We start from the raw sequence: 18,472 nt of genomic DNA on the forward strand, positions 1-18,472 counted from the left end.
ACCAGTTTAACTTCCTTAATGGTGATATAATTTATGCTTTAAGGAACTTCTAAAGGATCATTTTATGATAGTTCTATGATTGTCAGTGGTGCTGCACCTAAAAAGTTCAATTTACATTGCCACTTTATCAGCACACGAGTAATCTCAAATAATAGATGGTTTTAAAGAATTAGAGGTAATAATAAAGGCAAACTTCACCTTTGTTGGAATACAGCCCAGTTTTCCTACTCAAGATTATTATTTCTCTTATTTTATAACTTTTGTATGTGCTACAATTTCATTTAAAAAATGAAGAAAAATAAATAGAAGCCTTGAATTCAATGTCATCTGGAAAGTGAATATTTTGATCACCTGAAGTGGCTATGGGGCTTGGCATCCAGGTACACTTCAGACACTTCAGCTTTTTATAAGTTGGCCTAGTTCCAATTCAGTCATTATAATTTGGACTGAAACTTTTCACATCACATAAGAAACAAATCCAGTATCTACCCTTTTTTTGCCATGTAGTTTAAAAAATGCATTGACATTGTTTGCAAATTAAGTTATACATGTCCTGCACTTTAGCTTCTCTTTAAAGTAGTAGTATGCACACTGCTTTTTTTCTGACTTTCTCTGTTCTAGGGAATGGTCTCTTTTTAAAACTGCTTTAGTTAGGGCCTCGTTAAAAAGGTTCTTAAGTACCTACAGTGAAAATTAGGTTCAATATAAGCAGTAAAGTATAAACAATTTTTACATGATCCATAGGAATGTAGAAAAAAGTGAAGAAGTGAGGCATTTAATGTTTTTTTCAAGCACAAGTTGTGTCAAGCCAGACCCAATTTCTCGGTATAGCAGATTAGCAGACCTTTTAGGCAAACAGGAAGTGAATGTCAAAGTGTATTCTTAAAGTTGTTGGATATAAATTGTTCATTTTAGGAAGGGAAAGGTGCACCACGTGGGCTTCTGCTGGAGTCTGAGTGTGGTATTGATTTAAGAGACAGAAGGGAGCACTGAAGATGGGAGCAGGAGTGGTGAGATAACATTTACATACCCATGTTTGTTTACAGTTGAGAAGGTTGAAGGGAAACTTCAGATTTATAAAGAACTCCTGAAAAGCACACAAGAGTTTTGGGGGAGATTTCTCCTCACTTGTAGACAGAGAATGGTCTCCACTGCAGACAGTACAAGAAACCATTGGCTTAAATTTCAGCATGGAGATTTAATTTAAGTGTTCTGGACTTCTGGAGGGATTGTGGAACCGCTGTGGCCTTTTAAAAAAGCGTACATCTGCCAGAAGAATCATGATCACACTGCCCTTGTGTAGGACCAAGACACAGGGGTGGACCAACTGATCTCATGGGGCACCACTTAAACTCAGTTTCCTTTATCAGAACATGGTTGCTATCTTTAAAGCAATTTGAATTACTTTAGGAAGAGCTGGAGTTACCAGCTTGTCATTTGTTGTTTAAGTAGCTAAACCTGTTTTTTAACAGTTATGATAATGATGGATAATATTCACGGTGCCTCATGTCAAAAGGCCATTGCTTAACAATGTTGATAGGAAATGCTGTGATTTTGTAATTTTAAGGAAGTTTCACACTGTGGCTATTTCGCTCATAAAAATGGTAGTTATGTTTTTAAGTAGTTCTTTAGAAAACGTTTTGAAAACATTATTTATGTAGCACCATTATAGATAGCAGTGTTCCAAGGGGTAGTTTGCACTATACAATACTTGACTCTTTCATGTTCTGAAATAATTTTAAGACATATTTTAATATATATATATTATTTTTCACTTACAAACAATTGTCCTTAGGCAAATACAGAATGTTTTCTGTGGAAACCTTTCAACATCTACAATTAGTTGACCTGGCTCTTTTCTCTGTACACAGAATTATTTTGCAGAACAAGCATTTTTAGAAATTCTCTGTCGACTGAAAATGGCTGTGATAGCTAATGGCAAAATATTCAACAGTTTGCTGAAAGGATTTTTTTTAAACCCATTTGATTAGGGATAAGAGCACGATTCTGGGATTAGTAAGACCTACTGAAAGACTTATATACATCTTTAGGAACCTTTAAAATGTTTGTGGTTACAGATCTGTGGAAACGTGCAACATGAATTCACTGTGATCAAGTGAAAGTGGTAACAGGATTAGGTCTTCTTTAGCACTTCTTAAGTTTTAAAGCAGGAAATTTGAGTTTATTATTGATTCTTAGCATGCCAAAAAATCTCCCCATGCCAAAATATTCTTTAGGGAAAAAATATAAAGGATCAAACACAACCTTGTTGTAACATGATCCCCCATACTGCCAAATGAGCATCACCCAGGGTGCCCCTTTCAGTGTTCTAGAGATGGGAATTCTATTCCAGTATCACAAAGTTCCAAAAGCTGAAGTCACAGCAGATTCACATTTTGCTCTTTGCTTGCTAATGTGCAATACATTAAATATCTGTTCCTTGGATCTAGCAAAAAAAATGACCTTTTCAGGGCTCATCTTTTTTTCTCATTTTTGATTTGTTCAAGGGAAATTGCAGACGACTGGTATTTGGTTTCCAAAAGGGATACATAAAAACTTGACCTTTTGGAACTGTTATTTTTTTGGGGATGTGTACACTGTATTTTAAGTATGTCTTATCTGTTGTTTGCTGGACTATGTCTAGTTTAAATAGCCCTTCATTTTATTCAGTATAAAGCTAGGACAAAAAGTATAACTCCTCTCATTTTTTTCCCATGGCAGATCTTTGCACACGCCTGAGAGCACCTTTCTTCAGGCAATTTTACAGGAAAGTGGTAAGGAATAGGCCCTGCTATCTCAGGAAGTTTCCACAGACTCTATTTTGCAGTGCAAATAGCACATTATACTATGTCCATCATTGTAATATCTCATTGCCTACCTGAATGCCCTCTCGTGTCAGGGAACTTTCCACTTAGCATGGTGGGAAATGAGGCAGAGGGAAATGATTGTTTAGGAAGTTCATGATGGAGGGAATGACCAAATTCAGATTGTCAGACTGCTGTCAGAACCATGGCCATTCCTGCTGCTTGGTTTCCTATGCCAGCTTTTATCCATCTCTTAAAATCACTGTACTTCATGCAGTCATGGAATAGTGAGCTTATTTCACCTAAAACCCAACAAAAAAGTTTAATGACTGTGATTTGCCTTCCCAGTGAAAGTAGCTGATTTGGAAATCAACCAAGTCAAATAGTTTATTCAACGTGTAAATGAGAAATTGCTCTCTTTTCCAGCCATATAAATAGCCAATTTAATCTGAAGAGATTTTCAGCACCAAGAGTTACAATGAGAAAATTTACAGAGAAGTCAAGCTTTGTCTTGTGCAAATTAAAGTGAATAATCAGGGCTTCATTAAAATATCACTATGTATAATTCAGTTTGAAATTGAGAACTTAAGATTTAGGAAGAGAATTAAATTGTTTCTAACTAAAATATCAGTGATCCACGCAGATGTAAGTCCATGTAAGTTACTTCTGTTGATTAGTTGTGGCAGTAAGAACCTTCAAGAATATTCAGTGAATGGGTGAATTGCATTGTTTAGAGAGGCTCTGGTTTTGCAGGGCTATCCATTTACATAAAGTCTTAATATTTTTAAGCCTTGAAGCTTGTCAAATGCAGTGTGATCAGAAATTCGTCAGTGCAACTCTGTGAGGTTTTGACATTTTTTCTCCTTGCAAATATTTTCTCTACAAAACTCAGATTTAATGCATGGCATTGTTAATGCTTCTGTTGTAGCCTTTGAATGTTACTCACATCAGCAGTTGACAGTACCGAAGCAGCAAAGGAGGTGACCAAGTTGTAACTGCAGACAAGTCAGAGCTGCAGGATGAATAAGCAGAACAGGAATTTCAAATTAGACATTTCAGCAATCCTTGTCACTAGGAGGGTTGTGCAGCACTGAACTAGACAGCAGTTTTCAGAGTGTTGCAGAATTACCATTCTCTTGGTTTTCAATACTCACCTTGACAAAGTCATACAAGTCCAGGTACCACACGGATAGCGATGTCATCTAGGAAGAAAACCAAACCCATCTAAGATGTGAAGGAAGAAAAACTAGAAAAGCTAGGCAGTTGTTGCTGTAAAAATAGCAGACACTTTTCCACCTGCCATACCCTTATTTCTGGAACAGTGTACTGAGCCTTCCTGTAATATGTATTTGGCATTGAATGTTTTATTGTACATGAATACAATATGGGCATTAAAATATTTTGAAAGTGATGTTATCAACCAAGAGCAAAAAATATCAAAACATTTCTATTTAAATAAGATCAGCAAGGAATAAATTTCCTTATTATAGCACATGCAAGATGCCATGGAACATTTTAATTTACTCCAAACTGCATTGATCAGAGGAGTGGTATCCCCTGTGAGAATATTTTGATCAGTGGTAAAACTGAATTGCATTCCCAGGCAACTGCTTTCTTGAGATAAACTTCTAGATGGGAAAACAGGTCCCGTTTCAAAATTCTCATTTCACTAGGACACTAAAACTCAAAATTATCATAATCCACAAGCTAAGGTGTCTACATGTTTATGTAGAATCTGGTGAAATGTATATTTTCATGATGGAAATAATTATGGCAAAATGGTTGGGTTTAGAAGAAATGCTTTAAAACTATATGAGTGTTGAGTGAGAAATTTACCTAATTTATAGTGTCCTAGCATCTTACTGTTCTCCACTGAAGACAGCTATAATTCTATACTTTAGATAAAAAACTCCTCAATATGGTATAAATTAATACCTTGGAATTGCTGCAAAATAATAGCAACACCTAAAAAAATTGATATTTTTTGATAATCTTGTACTTTATTAAATTTAAAATTATGGTAGACCTTGAAATTGATTGTTTTCTCAGTCATATAAATGTTCATTGAATTTCTCAGCCCTATGCTGAGAAAATGATATTTATAATTGCTCACACTTTAAAGTGAATATTTCGAGATGTGCCTGCATTCTGAATGCTATAGATTAAATTTGTGATGAAATATTCAGATATTACATGTTAATACTATCTGTTTATCAGATGTCTTCAAGTGAATTTCCCTAATTACTGGAGAAGTGTGGGTTTGGCTTTTATTTCTGTAATTTTTTTAAAAATTCAGTATAGTTTTGGACTTGAGTATATAAAAGTAACAGCATTGTAGTTTCCCTTTCCACTATCCTGTTTATTCTGCCTGGGTTGTGATGAAATCTGTGTCGGGACTTTGTTTTTTTATCTCTTGGTTGAGAGGGTAAGGAAGAGCTTTTTCACTCTTCTTATGAAACTCATATTCAGAGAATTTCCATATTTCTTGCCATATGTGTGAGGTAGGAATTCCCCATAACTGGAAGCTCTACAACTTTGTCCCAATATTAGTACAGGGACAGTTGCAGATGGTGGGAGGCAGTGAACTTTTCCAGCCGCAAAACTGATTTTAAACATCATAATATCTTCCTGTATTTCTCCTCGCTGCATCTTGTTTTTTCTGTCCTGTACCTTGCAGAGAGCTTTAAAATGATGAAGGGAAAGCAGCAGGGTTTTGAGTAAAACGCTTTGATGTGCAAGTGCTCAGCTTGCTCAGCTGCCAAAATCAGCAGCGCTTTATGAGCAACCAAACATTTGAAAGTTTTCATTCTTGTTTACAGAGCTATTTAAAAATCTTCATAGCACTCTTTTCAAATGGCAGATGATCTTGTGAATGAAAAGGTTCTGCTGAATGCCTGACCAGGAGAAGAGGAGGAGAAACCTACTGGCCTTAAAAACCAGAGAATATATCAAATATACATTTCTTTATAATCTGCATTAAATAAATCTTTTAAATAGTACTATGTGCATTTGGAGCATAGGTTGTTCTGCTCATTTAAGCATTTTCCCCAAGCAATTCTATTTGTTTAAAGCAGTGTTTGGTTTCCCATTAAAAAGTAAGCACTTGCCAATAGCTCTGCAGATTTAGAATACTGTAATGTGTTCCATGTGGCAGGACTGTTCTAATTACACTCTTTTCTTCATTTCTTGCTATTTTAAGAGGAAAAGGAGGTACATACAGTAATTTTAGGATATAGTGACTCATTATTTTATACTTAAGTTTTTGTGATCTTTCTTAAGTTGTTGGTAGGACTGGAGGGTCATAGCAGTTCCTTCCAGCTGTAAAATCTATTAGTAAATTGTATTGATGCAAATCAGTGCTGATGTAAATACTAGACACAGACCACCAGCTTAATGCTGAAGTAAAGGGTTAAAAACATAATTCTTAACCATCCAGATATTCATACTTGGCTTTTATCTATTCTCTATATAAAACATGCAGTTTTGCCCACAGACATATTGATTGCCCTCTTGGTGTGATATACTGGGAGCCCATTTGTGCAGGTGCTTGCTGGCAAACACACTGCTTGGCTGTAAAATCCAGGCCTTGGGAATGTACTGGCCATGCACTGTGAGATTCTGGTCTGATTTTAACGTTACAAGTGCATCTTTGAATTTCTATAGACACTCTTAAAATGCAAGTTGAGGCAAAATGCATAAGAAGCACTACAAAATGAGTTTGTTGCTTTGTAACAGATCTTAAATCAACAGTGTTTATTAGTAAGCTGCCAGCAAATATTTGCTTGCATACCTTTTATTATTTCAAAGGCTTTTATTAGCAGTATGTCACGGTGCTAGTGTCATTTACATTCAGATACCATTTTCTAATGTTTTAAGCTTTCCAGAGATAACTGGGAGAAAAACGTTAAGAAAATGAAACGGATCTTTTCTAATAAATTATTTTTGCAAGTGTTTTGTCTCTTCATGATTCTGTGACATCCTGTTCAGCTGAAGGAGCACATCACTTGAATTGCAGGACTCGTTCACCTTAAATATTTAATAATGCTTTCATTAGTTGCACTGAACCAGTGGAGTGAGATCTGTAATATCTACTGCTGGTCATCATTTTTATTCATCGTGGTTTAATAAGCTTTATAATTACAGACTGAGGAAGAAATATGAGTTAACTTTGTGGTTTTTGCTTGGGACTTCTGTGCATGCTGGTATGATTGGAAGGGATTATACAAGCTCTGTGAGTGTAGCTGAGTGTATTCTAATATACTGGTGCAGAGTTCCCAATCCTGGCATATTATTCTTCATATGAAAGTAACTGCAGAAAAGATTCTGCATAAAATTGGGTCCTGACACTATTAACTCCATCTGGCTTAGTTGAAAAATATGAAAATTTGAAGGCCAAGTGGACTCGTTTTTGGCAGGTGTTCTAATGCATGCATTATCAGTGGAAATAGACTTCAACTATTTTTACCAACCAGTTCCTATATTTGCTTGTAACTTACACAAATAGCAGTTATTTAGAGAGAACAGTCAGTTAGGGAAGCTCTCATTTGGAAAGTTTGTCAGAGTTCAAGCTAAAAGGCCATTTGTAGGCATCCTAACCTTCTGTGCTTGTTTCTCGAGTAAATATAGATGGTGATGATTATGATTTAGTATAACTTTCTCACTTTGATATCACAGAAGTGACTGTGTGCATGCTGTTTGCATTCTTATGTTTTAATGGGAGATATGGTAGGGCAGACTGATATCTGGTGCATTTTTTAATGTTTTGTTAAAACATCATTTTTTCCTCATCAGCAACTTATGCGGGAGCGACAGCAGATGGCCAGCCGCCCCTTTGCTTCTGTCGATGTAGCACTGGAAGTAGGAGCTGAGCAAACAGACTTTCTACGAGGGCCATTAGAGGTAGGAACAGTGGTGCTGACAAGGGACCATTGTGATTTGCATATTTATATTGCCAGTCTCATCTGCATCTGCTTCTGAAACCAAACAGCATCTGACTACCTGGAGCTGACAAGTCCCAGCTACGTGTGTTTTGTCATTTCCAAGGTGCAGAGTTTTAATCTCATGACATAAGCTGTACCTAAAACCACTGGAGGATCCATTAGCCTGGGCTGGGGTGATAGGCAGCTCACCTGGCAGTCCTGTCGTGATGGATGTGAGCTGAAGGAATGCAGGACTCGGGCAGGAGTCAGCAGCAAATGTCATGCTCAGTCCTTCAAGTACACAATGCCATCTAGTTAACATCTATCTTTAATTAACAGAGATTACAACAAACAACCTGACTAAAGCAGCTTAGAGTGAAAATTCAGTGTTGTTTTATACACAGAGGTTTAAAGCATACAGACTGTACTGCGTGGGTTTTTCTGTTGGAGATGGCTACGTTGCTGCATTCTTTTATTGCAATTGCAGTACATTGGAAAAGAAATAGTAATATGTAAAGCAGTATAATATTGGAATGGTGTAATAATGCATGAAATGGATTCTAGAAGTTTCACCTGAAAATAGAGGGAAAATTACAATATGTGGATAATAATGAATATTTAATCTAGCTTCAGATTTTGGGAAGTGATCATCTGCTCCTCTACTCCTTTAACTTTATTTACAATATTGTGCTTACAGTTATTACTTCAGCCTATTTTTGGTGGTACATGGGAACAAGGTGTGTTAGCTCTGAAATCTTTCAAGATTGTACTCTTCATTGCTGCCAATTCTTCTTAAATTCAAAGCTTCTCTTACTTTCCTCAATAACCAATCTAAATGGAATGTTAAATACAATCTGTCAAAGCTCCAAGGTTCATGGAGAATGAGTGATGTGAAAAACAAAAGCATTTCAGAAAGAAAAAGATTCAGCTCTTGAGTACTTATCAAAGTGAGGTGCTCTGTCCTGCTGTTGAACAGGAAGTCATCCCAATTGTTCTTAGTGATACAACTGAAATATTTGAAATAGGTGGTGAATAAAAATTACATATCTGTGTTATTTTTTGACCTAATACTAAACCTGCCCCTTCCCTCCCCCCCACATTCTTCACCAAAACCACTTTACTTCTGTCTCCTCTTATCTTTGAACAGAAGACCTCTCCAGCTCCCCAAGCTGAGGATACATTACACTATTAAAAATAAGTTAATTTTTTTCAATGTGCTTTCATTGTCTCTGCACTGGTATATGAGAAGATTTTTTTCTGTTTTCTTTTTGAATGGAGGCAGTGAGTGGACGATGAGGCATCCACACTCTAATTTTTTACATACTGATTATTTAATTAAACTTTAGAAGTAAACATCACAACTTAATTGCTACATTTTCTTTCTTGTGTCTTTTATTTAGCACTAAAAGAGGTAGATCCTAAAGTATTTTAATTATATTCTACAGTGTTTATTACCTTCTTTTTTTCCTAGCCAAGCATTTTCTAGCAATTGTTTAGAATTCAGCATCCATAGTGTTTTTTTCTTAATTAATACATAGTTATACACAGAATGAAGTCCATTCAAGATTTCCTTGGAATTATATTATACTGATCTATATCAAAAAAAAAAAAACAAAACCAAACCATTGTGCTGAGAATTAAATGCATGGGATTCAAGTATTGACTGTCCTTTGGTATATAATCTGTAAAAATAAAGGGGCTATATTAAGCTTCTTTGTGAAAGGACACTAAAAGTTTTAGTTGCCATTTTGTTCTTCATATTCTGCTCTTTTGGACTGAGGGCAGCCCAGGTTGCACATTTCCAGGATGCAATGCTTAAGAACAGAATAGTATGAAATAGCTGTGAACTTCATTTTGTTGTATTAATTTAGAATAATTAAACTATATTAATAATTTCATTGTATCTGACGCCCATTGGGAGGCTGAAAGCCAGAGATCTTTTGTGAAAAAATGAGAACATACGGTAACTTCAAAATGTTCTGCTGGCATTGCAAAGATCTTGCACTGATATACCAGGGGTTCCAATTTTGATGATGGTGCATTGCATTCCCTCTCCTCACACTTTTATTGGCATCGTGTGTTACTGGCTGACACTCTGGACATTGTTGTTACACTTCTATTGACGTTGGAATAACTCCCACGCTTCCAGTGACACCACATTGATCTGTGGCCCTTTGGCACTGTGTAATGTCACTGAACTCTCCCAGACTCTGCTGCAAATCCCCCTCTCAGCTGCACAGTAAAGCTGCTGCTCATTAAAGTCACCTGCCTCACGTGGTGGTGGTTTTGTACACCTGGAGCTCTACATTAATGCTGATGCTCTGGTACATGGCAGTATTCATATGGCTGCACATCGTAATGCCAGGATGCTGTTTGGTTAATAGCTATATTTTACATTTATTTGTAAATATCCATAGCAGCTGTTTCACTGGAGAGGTTTAGTTTGCAATAGTAAGGCACTTTTTACCCAGTGTTCAGAAAAGATTAAAAAAATAACCCAAGAGTATAAATACTGTACTTAAAATGGTTACCTAGTTTAGATACTTACAATACAACTGATAATATTTGGGTCTATTTTCAGTTAGCGGCAATTTGCAACAGATTAAAATAAAATCCTGAAAACCCTATTGATGAAAGTTGAACCTCAGTTTTGGAGCCTCCATCAATCAGTCTATCTTTCTTAATGTTTTGACAACAAAGTGACAGTATCTCCGTATTAGCTCCTTCAAAAAACTTTAATCTTTATCATATTCCTCCTCTTCCCTGTCTGAGTGGGTTTTTAGGCATTGGCAATAGCCTTTGTTATTACCCAGTTAAACATTATTTATCAGTTTTTACCTCTCAGGCCATCTTTTACATGAACAAGTCTCATCTGTTCTATCATGTTGGCTTTATTACAATCCTTAATGTTCTATTGTCAGTTTAAACTTAACACAAAAGAAAGCAGACTTTGTTTTTCCCTTGTCCTCCTTCTTTCCTCTATCACACCAACACTGCCTTCCTAATGATACTGATAGGATGTTAATTGGGATGTTATCCCAATTCTGAATTTACCAAGCAATACCCACTCCTGCTGTGCCATGGTATTAATGATATTTAACCCTTGCTAGTCCTGATCTGCATCTTCATCTGCTTCTGTAATGATTTCCATTTCATAGCTTGGAGGTGATGAAGTTTGGGTGAGCCCTTACAAGGAAGGTGAAGCTGGAGGCAGGACACCCCTCACTCCCTCCTGGAGAGAACAAGAGCAATCTAAAGTTTCTGTGGTGGAGGGGGCAAGGGAAGCCTGGAAAGCAATGACCCTCTGGATCCCAAGAGGGGAGCAGTCCAGTGCAGCTCTGGTGAAGTCACTGGTGAGAGAGGGGAAGGGAAAAGGAGAGAGAGAGAATTCCCAAGAGGCCCTTGCCAGCAGTAGCACATAGCACAGGCTGTAAGGAGCAGAGCCAGAAAGCTGCAGAGTCACCCTGTCCAGAGAGTTCCAGAATATTAGCTATTTTGTGATACCACCATAATTTTTTTCAATACCACAATCATAAAAAAAATCAAAGTAGCCTCATAGATCAATAGATACTCATTGCTGAGCTTCTTGGCACTCGGTGCCCTCAGTGTTACAGTGTTTTTTATTCCTTTCATTTCTTTTTTCCAGACATCTGAGCTATTTCCAGACTTGGTTGCTTTTTACTTCCCAGTATATACCAAAAGCTAAATCATTTAGGCTATGTTCATATTCTAAACCTTCTTTAGGCAAAATTTTTTTCCCTAAAATGTAAATCACTTTTGAAGAGTTTCTTCTACTGTACTGCTGACAGTCATTTCAGTTAATCTATGTATTAATTGAGAAGTAAAACAATTTTTTTTCTTCTTTGCCTAATTTCTGGGCATTTTTCTTTTGGAAATGGGGACAGATTATTTCTTTAGGTAAGATAAGGTAGACACTGCGTAAACAAACATTTCATGTCTGGTCATGCTAAGACTATGAACAGCAGCATCTTACTGTGCTGCATCTGCTGGAGTAAATTGTTATTGCCTGCAGAAGGACCAAGTGCAGATTTACTGCTGTGATGATCATCCATTTGATATATTTGTGGTATTACTTGGATTTTTTTTTCCAAGTCAATGTTATTTCATAATTATTTCTGCAGAAAAGCACACAGTAGATCTTTCAGTCATTTTGCTGTTAAATTACTGCGTTTCCCCATGAGTTGTCATAGATATTAGACCATCCTCTGCTTCTGACAAGGTAGGATGATGTCAAAATTTTTGAATTTCTAATAAAATCTATGTTGCTTTCTCTAGCAAATAATGTTTTCTACTGAGTAATATTTATGATGCATTAAATAAGTTTTTATTTCAGGCATTTTTGATAAATATGAAGGAAATATTGGCCATTATTTGTCATTTATTTGAGTAAATAATTGGAAGGTGTGCACTAACGCAAGCAGCTGTCATTTTATACAAAGAATGGCTGCTGGAAAGTAGAGCTACCTTATCAAAACACATTAAAATCCTGTAGTAGAGATTTGTAGACTTTTAAGTAATTGTAGTATATATTAATAAGTTGTGCTGCTGGCTTCTCTTGCCAATAAGGAGACGTTTTAGCTTGATTTACAAATAAATCTAATTAAGGTGGGTTCAGTTTCTTATATAATTTGAGTAATCAGTGAGTATTTTCAACATGCAGCCTACTTTATTTTGAACAAAATTCACCTATTTGCATACTTCATCAGCATTGCATATGCATTGTGTTGGTGACATAATGTCTAAAGCCAAGGAACAGGCTCTTCCCCTACACCTTGGTACAGAGCATCAGCTTTCCTCTTGATATGCTCAGTTCCTAATATTAGTCTCAGTGTATCAGAGGACAGTTTCACTGCCCTTGCGAAAAAGTAATAATTTATTTTAGATAATGGTGAAATTTTCCCTCCGATGGTCATCTTGTTCCCAGTGACCATAAAGGCAACGTGTGTTTGGCAGCAGGAATTATCAAAGGCCTTTCTATTTGCTCTTGCTTACTGAAAAGTCGTGTCATAGTCTTGAGCTGCTCTCTGTAGCTCAAGGGAGACCAGAGGAGAGAGAATTTGGATGAGAACAATGTGAGCAATCAGAGACTTAGAAAATACAGCTACAATGAAAAGTCAAGGAAATTGGGGTAGGCTAGTTAAAGGAGCCCAAATAATAACTTGCAGATATGCAAAAGGTAAACAGCAATCAGGAGGGCAAAATCTTCCTTGCATGTGCGGCAGGTGGCAGAGGGGTAATGGACTTCAATTGTAGTAGGGAAGCTTTAGGAAGGCATCAGGAAAAGCTTCTCATAATAAAGCTGAATCACTGAAAGCAATTGCCTGGGGAGGTGATGGAATTTCTTTTATTGGAAGCTTTTTAGAACAGGCTGGACAAATATTTCTCAGGTACCATGTACCATAGCTGCATTAGATACCTCCTTTCAACTCTGTCTTTATTATTATTCTGATTGCTCTCTAGCTCTTCCTTCTTCAGACTCTCTGAAAATGTTCAATTTCTGTTGTTTGAAGACCTTAATTACCTTCACTGCAATGTTAGTTTTCTGTTACTGAATATTTATGACCCTTCGTTTCATTTCTGCTGTTTTATTCATTGACTTACATCCCCTGTTTTCTCACAAGATCAGAAACTGTTAAGTCATCTCTGACCCCAGCCTCTCCCTGACTGTAGGTCTGCCAAACATGATCACCATCTTATTTGGAATAACTTCAATATTCTCCTTGAAGTCTGTACTGATGATGTAATTTTTTTTTTTGTCTTAACAAATGCATTGCCATTTTTATAATCTTTCAAAATCCATGCATCCTAGACTTTTAGACCTCAGAGAAATGTAGTCAGATGTCACACCTGACACAGAAGATGAGAATCTATATTGGATCACATTTTTGCTTTTCTGTATTCTCAAAGATTGTGTTAAGTTTGCTGTCCACTGTCTCAAGAACTCCATAATCTTGTGCTACATTTTGACCTTGATGGCTCACAGCCTTCTCTGCCAGTACTGCTCATCCAGAAAACTCTCTCCTCACTTTATGTTAAACCTTACTTTCCAGCATTTTTTTCTTCTTTGTAAATGATTGCTTCACATTGTGTGGTTTATTTTGTGCTATTATGTGCAAGGGTTGTTATATCACCAAAATCTAGATCTGGTGATAGAGAGAAGCATTTACCTCAAAGCAGCATTGTTTGCTTTGCACCACCTCCTTCCTTATATGAAATTTTTCATGAAATAAGATGTTTAGATTTCACACTATTTTGCTCCTCATGCAGTGGTTACAACAGGGTTGCTCTGCCCAGTTAAATATCCTCATATTTGTGTAAGATTCTTATTGCTTCACCTAAAATGTATATCCAGGAACCTGTGAGTGTTCTGAGCCTATGATTCAGAACAAACACCTCACCAACTGCTCAGGCATACTGGTCACAGCTAGAATTTTTGTGTGTGTTGTGTATACTAAATCAATGTAAGAGGTATAGATGTTCAATTTGTTGCACAGAATTACATTAGCAATATTTTAAGATTTCTGAGTAGCATTTTTCTTCTCTGGCATATGGGAAAGCTAAAAATAATCTGAGAAATGCTGCCTGGAGTAAGCCACATTTTTTTTATATAGACCATATTTGTGTGTGTGTGTGTATGTTTATTCCTAAAATATATACTAACACCTCAAAACCTGATGTTTTGCTTGAGTCCTTAACTTCAAGTTTTAAAAAATTCTATATTAGTTCTAAAGCCTACCCAGTCTGTAAATGTGCAAAAAAAAAAAAAAAAAAAATAATCTAATCCTTATGTTCTTTTCTCTGCTTCTTTATTTCTGTCCTCATGGGCAAACAGGTGTTGTGAGAAAACCTTAGACATGATGTAGAGGTTTGTCTAGATGGAGGTTGATTTTCCAATATTTCACCCTAACAGGAGAGTAAAGCCTTTGCTTATTATCTTGTGAACTGTAGGATCTGTAAATTCACAATTAGTTCCGAGAACCTGCTTTTGTGTAGGGTTTTTTTGATAAAAATGTATCTTTCCACTTCACAAAATGTATTTGGCACATGTAGTGCAAAATCAGATGATTACAGAAATTGTTTGGATAAAAATACATTATTTGTGTTGAACAAAATTGCAAAGAAATTTCATGCTCAATTAAAGGAATTTTGGCTTACCAACAAAGTGTAGGTGTTTCAGTGGTATTGGCATGCTGTGAATAGAACTCTTAAATCAATGTATTATGTATAATTGCAAATCCAGAGTATCAAAGTAATTGTTCTGATTGTTTTCAAGCAGAAGTGTTTATATATGTCTGTAAATGTTATGAATAACGACACTCTAGCTTTTAATAAATTCAATTTTTGCAATGTCTTATTTCATAAGGTAGACAGGTACAAAATTCAGCAAATGCAATGCAATTTTATATACTTATATTTTTAAGTACCCTTAGAATTCTGCTTGAACAAGGCTTGGTCATGGAAATCTTGCCTTTGGGTATGAAATCCATGACAATGAGATATTTCCGGAATTATTTAAACTGAACAGACCAAAGCATGGAAAGAATTATGCTATCAGAATAACTAAAAAGCACATAGATGGGAATATTTCTGTCTACTGGACCTTTCTGTACACCTGATTTGCACGTGCCATTCTATGAGTGGCTGCTTTTGTAGTTATGTGTATTTTCTTAGTACCTCTTTTGGTTTTAGATCAGAAGGTATTTCTTATCTTTAAAGTAGGACATTTCTGCCTTTAAAAGGAAAGAGGAGAAGAAATAGGTACAGAAACTATAGCCTTTCATCAGCCATTTCCCATGTTTCCAGGTAGAACTGGCTGCTGGAGGTTGCTGTTTGATACTTAGCAGCTTGTAGTCCTTAGCTCTAATTCAGACTTTAGCTTCGTGCTTGTTTCCAGCTCTCTGCTCAAGATTCAGTTCCGCCTTCCAACAAAACCATTCAAACTTCAGCAAACACAAGACAAGAGCACTGCCTGGGCTTTTCTTCACCAGGCTTGGCAACCTGTATGTTAGTCAACCATTTAAGTTATGCCAGTTTTCACTAAGGCTTTATTGTTCTGTACCATATCTCAAACTGGATTTTTGCTTGAAGTGAATATGAGTTATTTGCATAGGAAGCCCCTGCCCTGGATGACTCAAACCTCACCCAAATTTCAGAGGGCCACCCAACGTGCCATCCAACACCTCAGTGTGTTTTCCATGACTATTCAACCCAGCAGGCACTTCACTACTTGGTTCTGTCTGCTGTGCATTGGACATCATAATTCTTCAATTTCTGTTTGCACGGTGGCTCAACTTCAAGAAAAAGGTTGAAGCTTGTTAGTTTTTAGGTAGGCTTTGAGCCTCCACTGTTCTGCTCTCTGTCACTATGTGCCCTATTAAAAAGTTTGTCCCCATGTTTCTTATCAGCTCCCTTATCAGCTCTTCTCCAGACTGAACAACCACAACTCTCACAGCCTTTCCTCACAGGAGAGGTGTTCCTTCTCTCTGGTAATTTTGGTGGCCCTCCTCTGGATCCACTCTAACAGGTCCGTGTCCTTCCTGTGCTGTAGAAACGTCATCTCATTTCTTTCCCCTGCGTATTGTGAGAGGCAGTTTCTGATTTTCCACTGATTGTTCAGGAAGGTGAGTGTTTACAGGCAGACTGAATCACTTTGGTGTGGGTCACTCAAATTTTCTAATAAACCATGCAGCTGGTTTATGAGTTACAGGGTGTGGATTCCATTCACTGGCTTTAGCCAAGTAGAAACATTGTATGAGGTGTTAATTTCAGTAATAATCAGAATAATTATCTTCTCATAATAGGAAACCAGCAAAATACTGGAATTTCAAAAATAAGTGGGCTCAATCAGGATTTACAGCCCAATGGTAGGATTCTTTAATGGTACTGAAGGAACCTTCTCCCTGGACCATTTCTTCTGAAAAACAAAAGATTATGAACAGTACACTGCAATAAACTAAACACTGCAGTAAAGTAAAGTTAAAAAGGCAGTTAGACTGCAGTGAAATTGGGAAGAACAATGAGTTTGTATCAGGGCTATCTCCTTCAAAAAATCAGCAGTATTTGTGATATGTGATCACTTCCAGATAGAACAAATCTATTAGAGCTTCCTATAAGAAAGACTGTAAAACATTATTGTTCATTAGTGTGAAGCAGTAAAGTTTTTAACAGATACATAAGAAATAAAATTCTCCCTTTTTTCATCTTTGGTATATATTAATCTTATTATATTTTTATTTAAAGTAAAATTTTGCCTTTCTGAGTGCCATTCCTTGTGCTATATCCTTGGCAAAATGACCTTTTTCTTATCTTTATTATCCAGCTTTCAGTAAGAGACTAGAAAGTTTATAGAGGTACTTGCTGTCACCTTCTTGTCTCAAATGTTTAGGCCTTTAAAAATGATGTACAAATATTGAACCAGCTGGAGTTAATAAATAGTTATTCTTTTCTACAAACAACTTATTGGTTATTAAAAGAAAAGTCATTGGGCTGTTGGAAAAGTAGGCAAGCAATTTACTTTATATTGAGAAAAATTTCAAGTTGTAGGAGCCATAAGGAATAAAATATACCCTTCTGAGCATGTTTAAATGTCATTTTATGTGCAGAAAAGAGCATCATCCAATGACTCACAAATATAATTTATGTTTTCCAACACTGAGCACACAAATGCAGGACAATCTTTAAGATCACCACTAAATACACCAAGAGTCACTGACATGACTTTGGCAGTGAGATCCAGTGACATCATTTCCCTCTGGGCATATGGAAGCTGTAAAGTGTCTCTTTCTTGGTCATTTATTTTTCATGAAGGAAATTTTGAATTTATATATATAAATATATTACTGCATTTTATACGTTAAGTCAGACAAACATAAAGAATAGTCTCCAAACTGTCTTGTGCTTCTGTGTGCCTTCAGGCATTGATCATAAATGTTGTTTGAATTACTTTCTCCCATCACTCACTTGTTGAGCTCAGGGTAGAGCTGCACCAGGTCCTAATGCAGCACAATATAGATCTTCCAGTGTACCATTAAAAGGAAAGTAGTGAAATACTCTACTTTGATGGTTTATTGAGGAATAGTGGATTTGTGTGCATGGTCAAATACAGAGTAATTGCAGAAATATATATATATATTTTTAATTGAAAAATTTTAGTTTTCCCTTTCCTGCTATAATTAAATGGTAAAAGAAGAGCTACAATCTGAATATTTAATTTTTTTCCCTCAAGAATAATTAGAGCATCACTTTTTATTCTATTAGGACACTTTCATGGTCAATATTCACTGAAATGACAGCAAAGTGCAGCATGTTTTGATCTAGTGACAGTTTATAACCAGTTTGCAACTATTTTGCAAAACAAATAGCTAAAGAAGTATTTAAATAAACTAATCCAGATGTCTATCTCATTAGTGACATTTAATTCTGTGAAGATGTAGTAGCTCAAGGTGAAAAGGAAGAGAACTGAAAGGAGTACTTAGTGCAGGTACACATGCAATACACAGAGCCATTGCATGCACCTCTGGAAATGGCAGAAATCCAGTGCATTTAGTGTGTGATGTCATGCTTTGGCTTTTTTGTTTTTACACATGCATTTGGGCTTGAATTTATGTGAGAGGGCAAAGTCAGAGAAACTTGTCTAGCACTTGGGATAAAGGATAGGGGGGTTTGTGAAAGTCTGCCAACCAGCTAATATTTCAGTAACATTATTGATCGAATCCAAAAAACTTATAT

The 18,472-nt window shown here is 36.3% G+C and overlaps 1 protein-coding gene across 3 annotated transcripts in view; it reads left to right on the top strand.

Annotated features, from left to right (window-relative positions):
• The window catches only part of ATRNL1 (attractin like 1), a 431,352-nt gene that overhangs the window by 306,555 nt on the left and 106,325 nt on the right, over window positions 1-18,472 (top strand). For 2 of the 3 annotated variants that reach the window (XM_021537269.3, XM_021537271.3), the window contains exon 27: window positions 7,596-7,703. The exons of the other annotated variant lie outside the window; for it this stretch is intronic. In XM_021537269.3, coding sequence (XP_021392944.1) covers window positions 7,596-7,703 — 108 coding nt within the window. The remainder of the gene's footprint in view (window positions 1-7,595; window positions 7,704-18,472) is intronic. 3 annotated transcript variants of the gene reach the window in all.

Source organism: Lonchura striata, chromosome 7 (genome assembly GCF_046129695.1).
Source record: "Lonchura striata isolate bLonStr1 chromosome 7, bLonStr1.mat, whole genome shotgun sequence".
Lineage (NCBI taxonomy): Eukaryota > Metazoa > Chordata > Aves > Passeriformes > Estrildidae > Lonchura > Lonchura striata.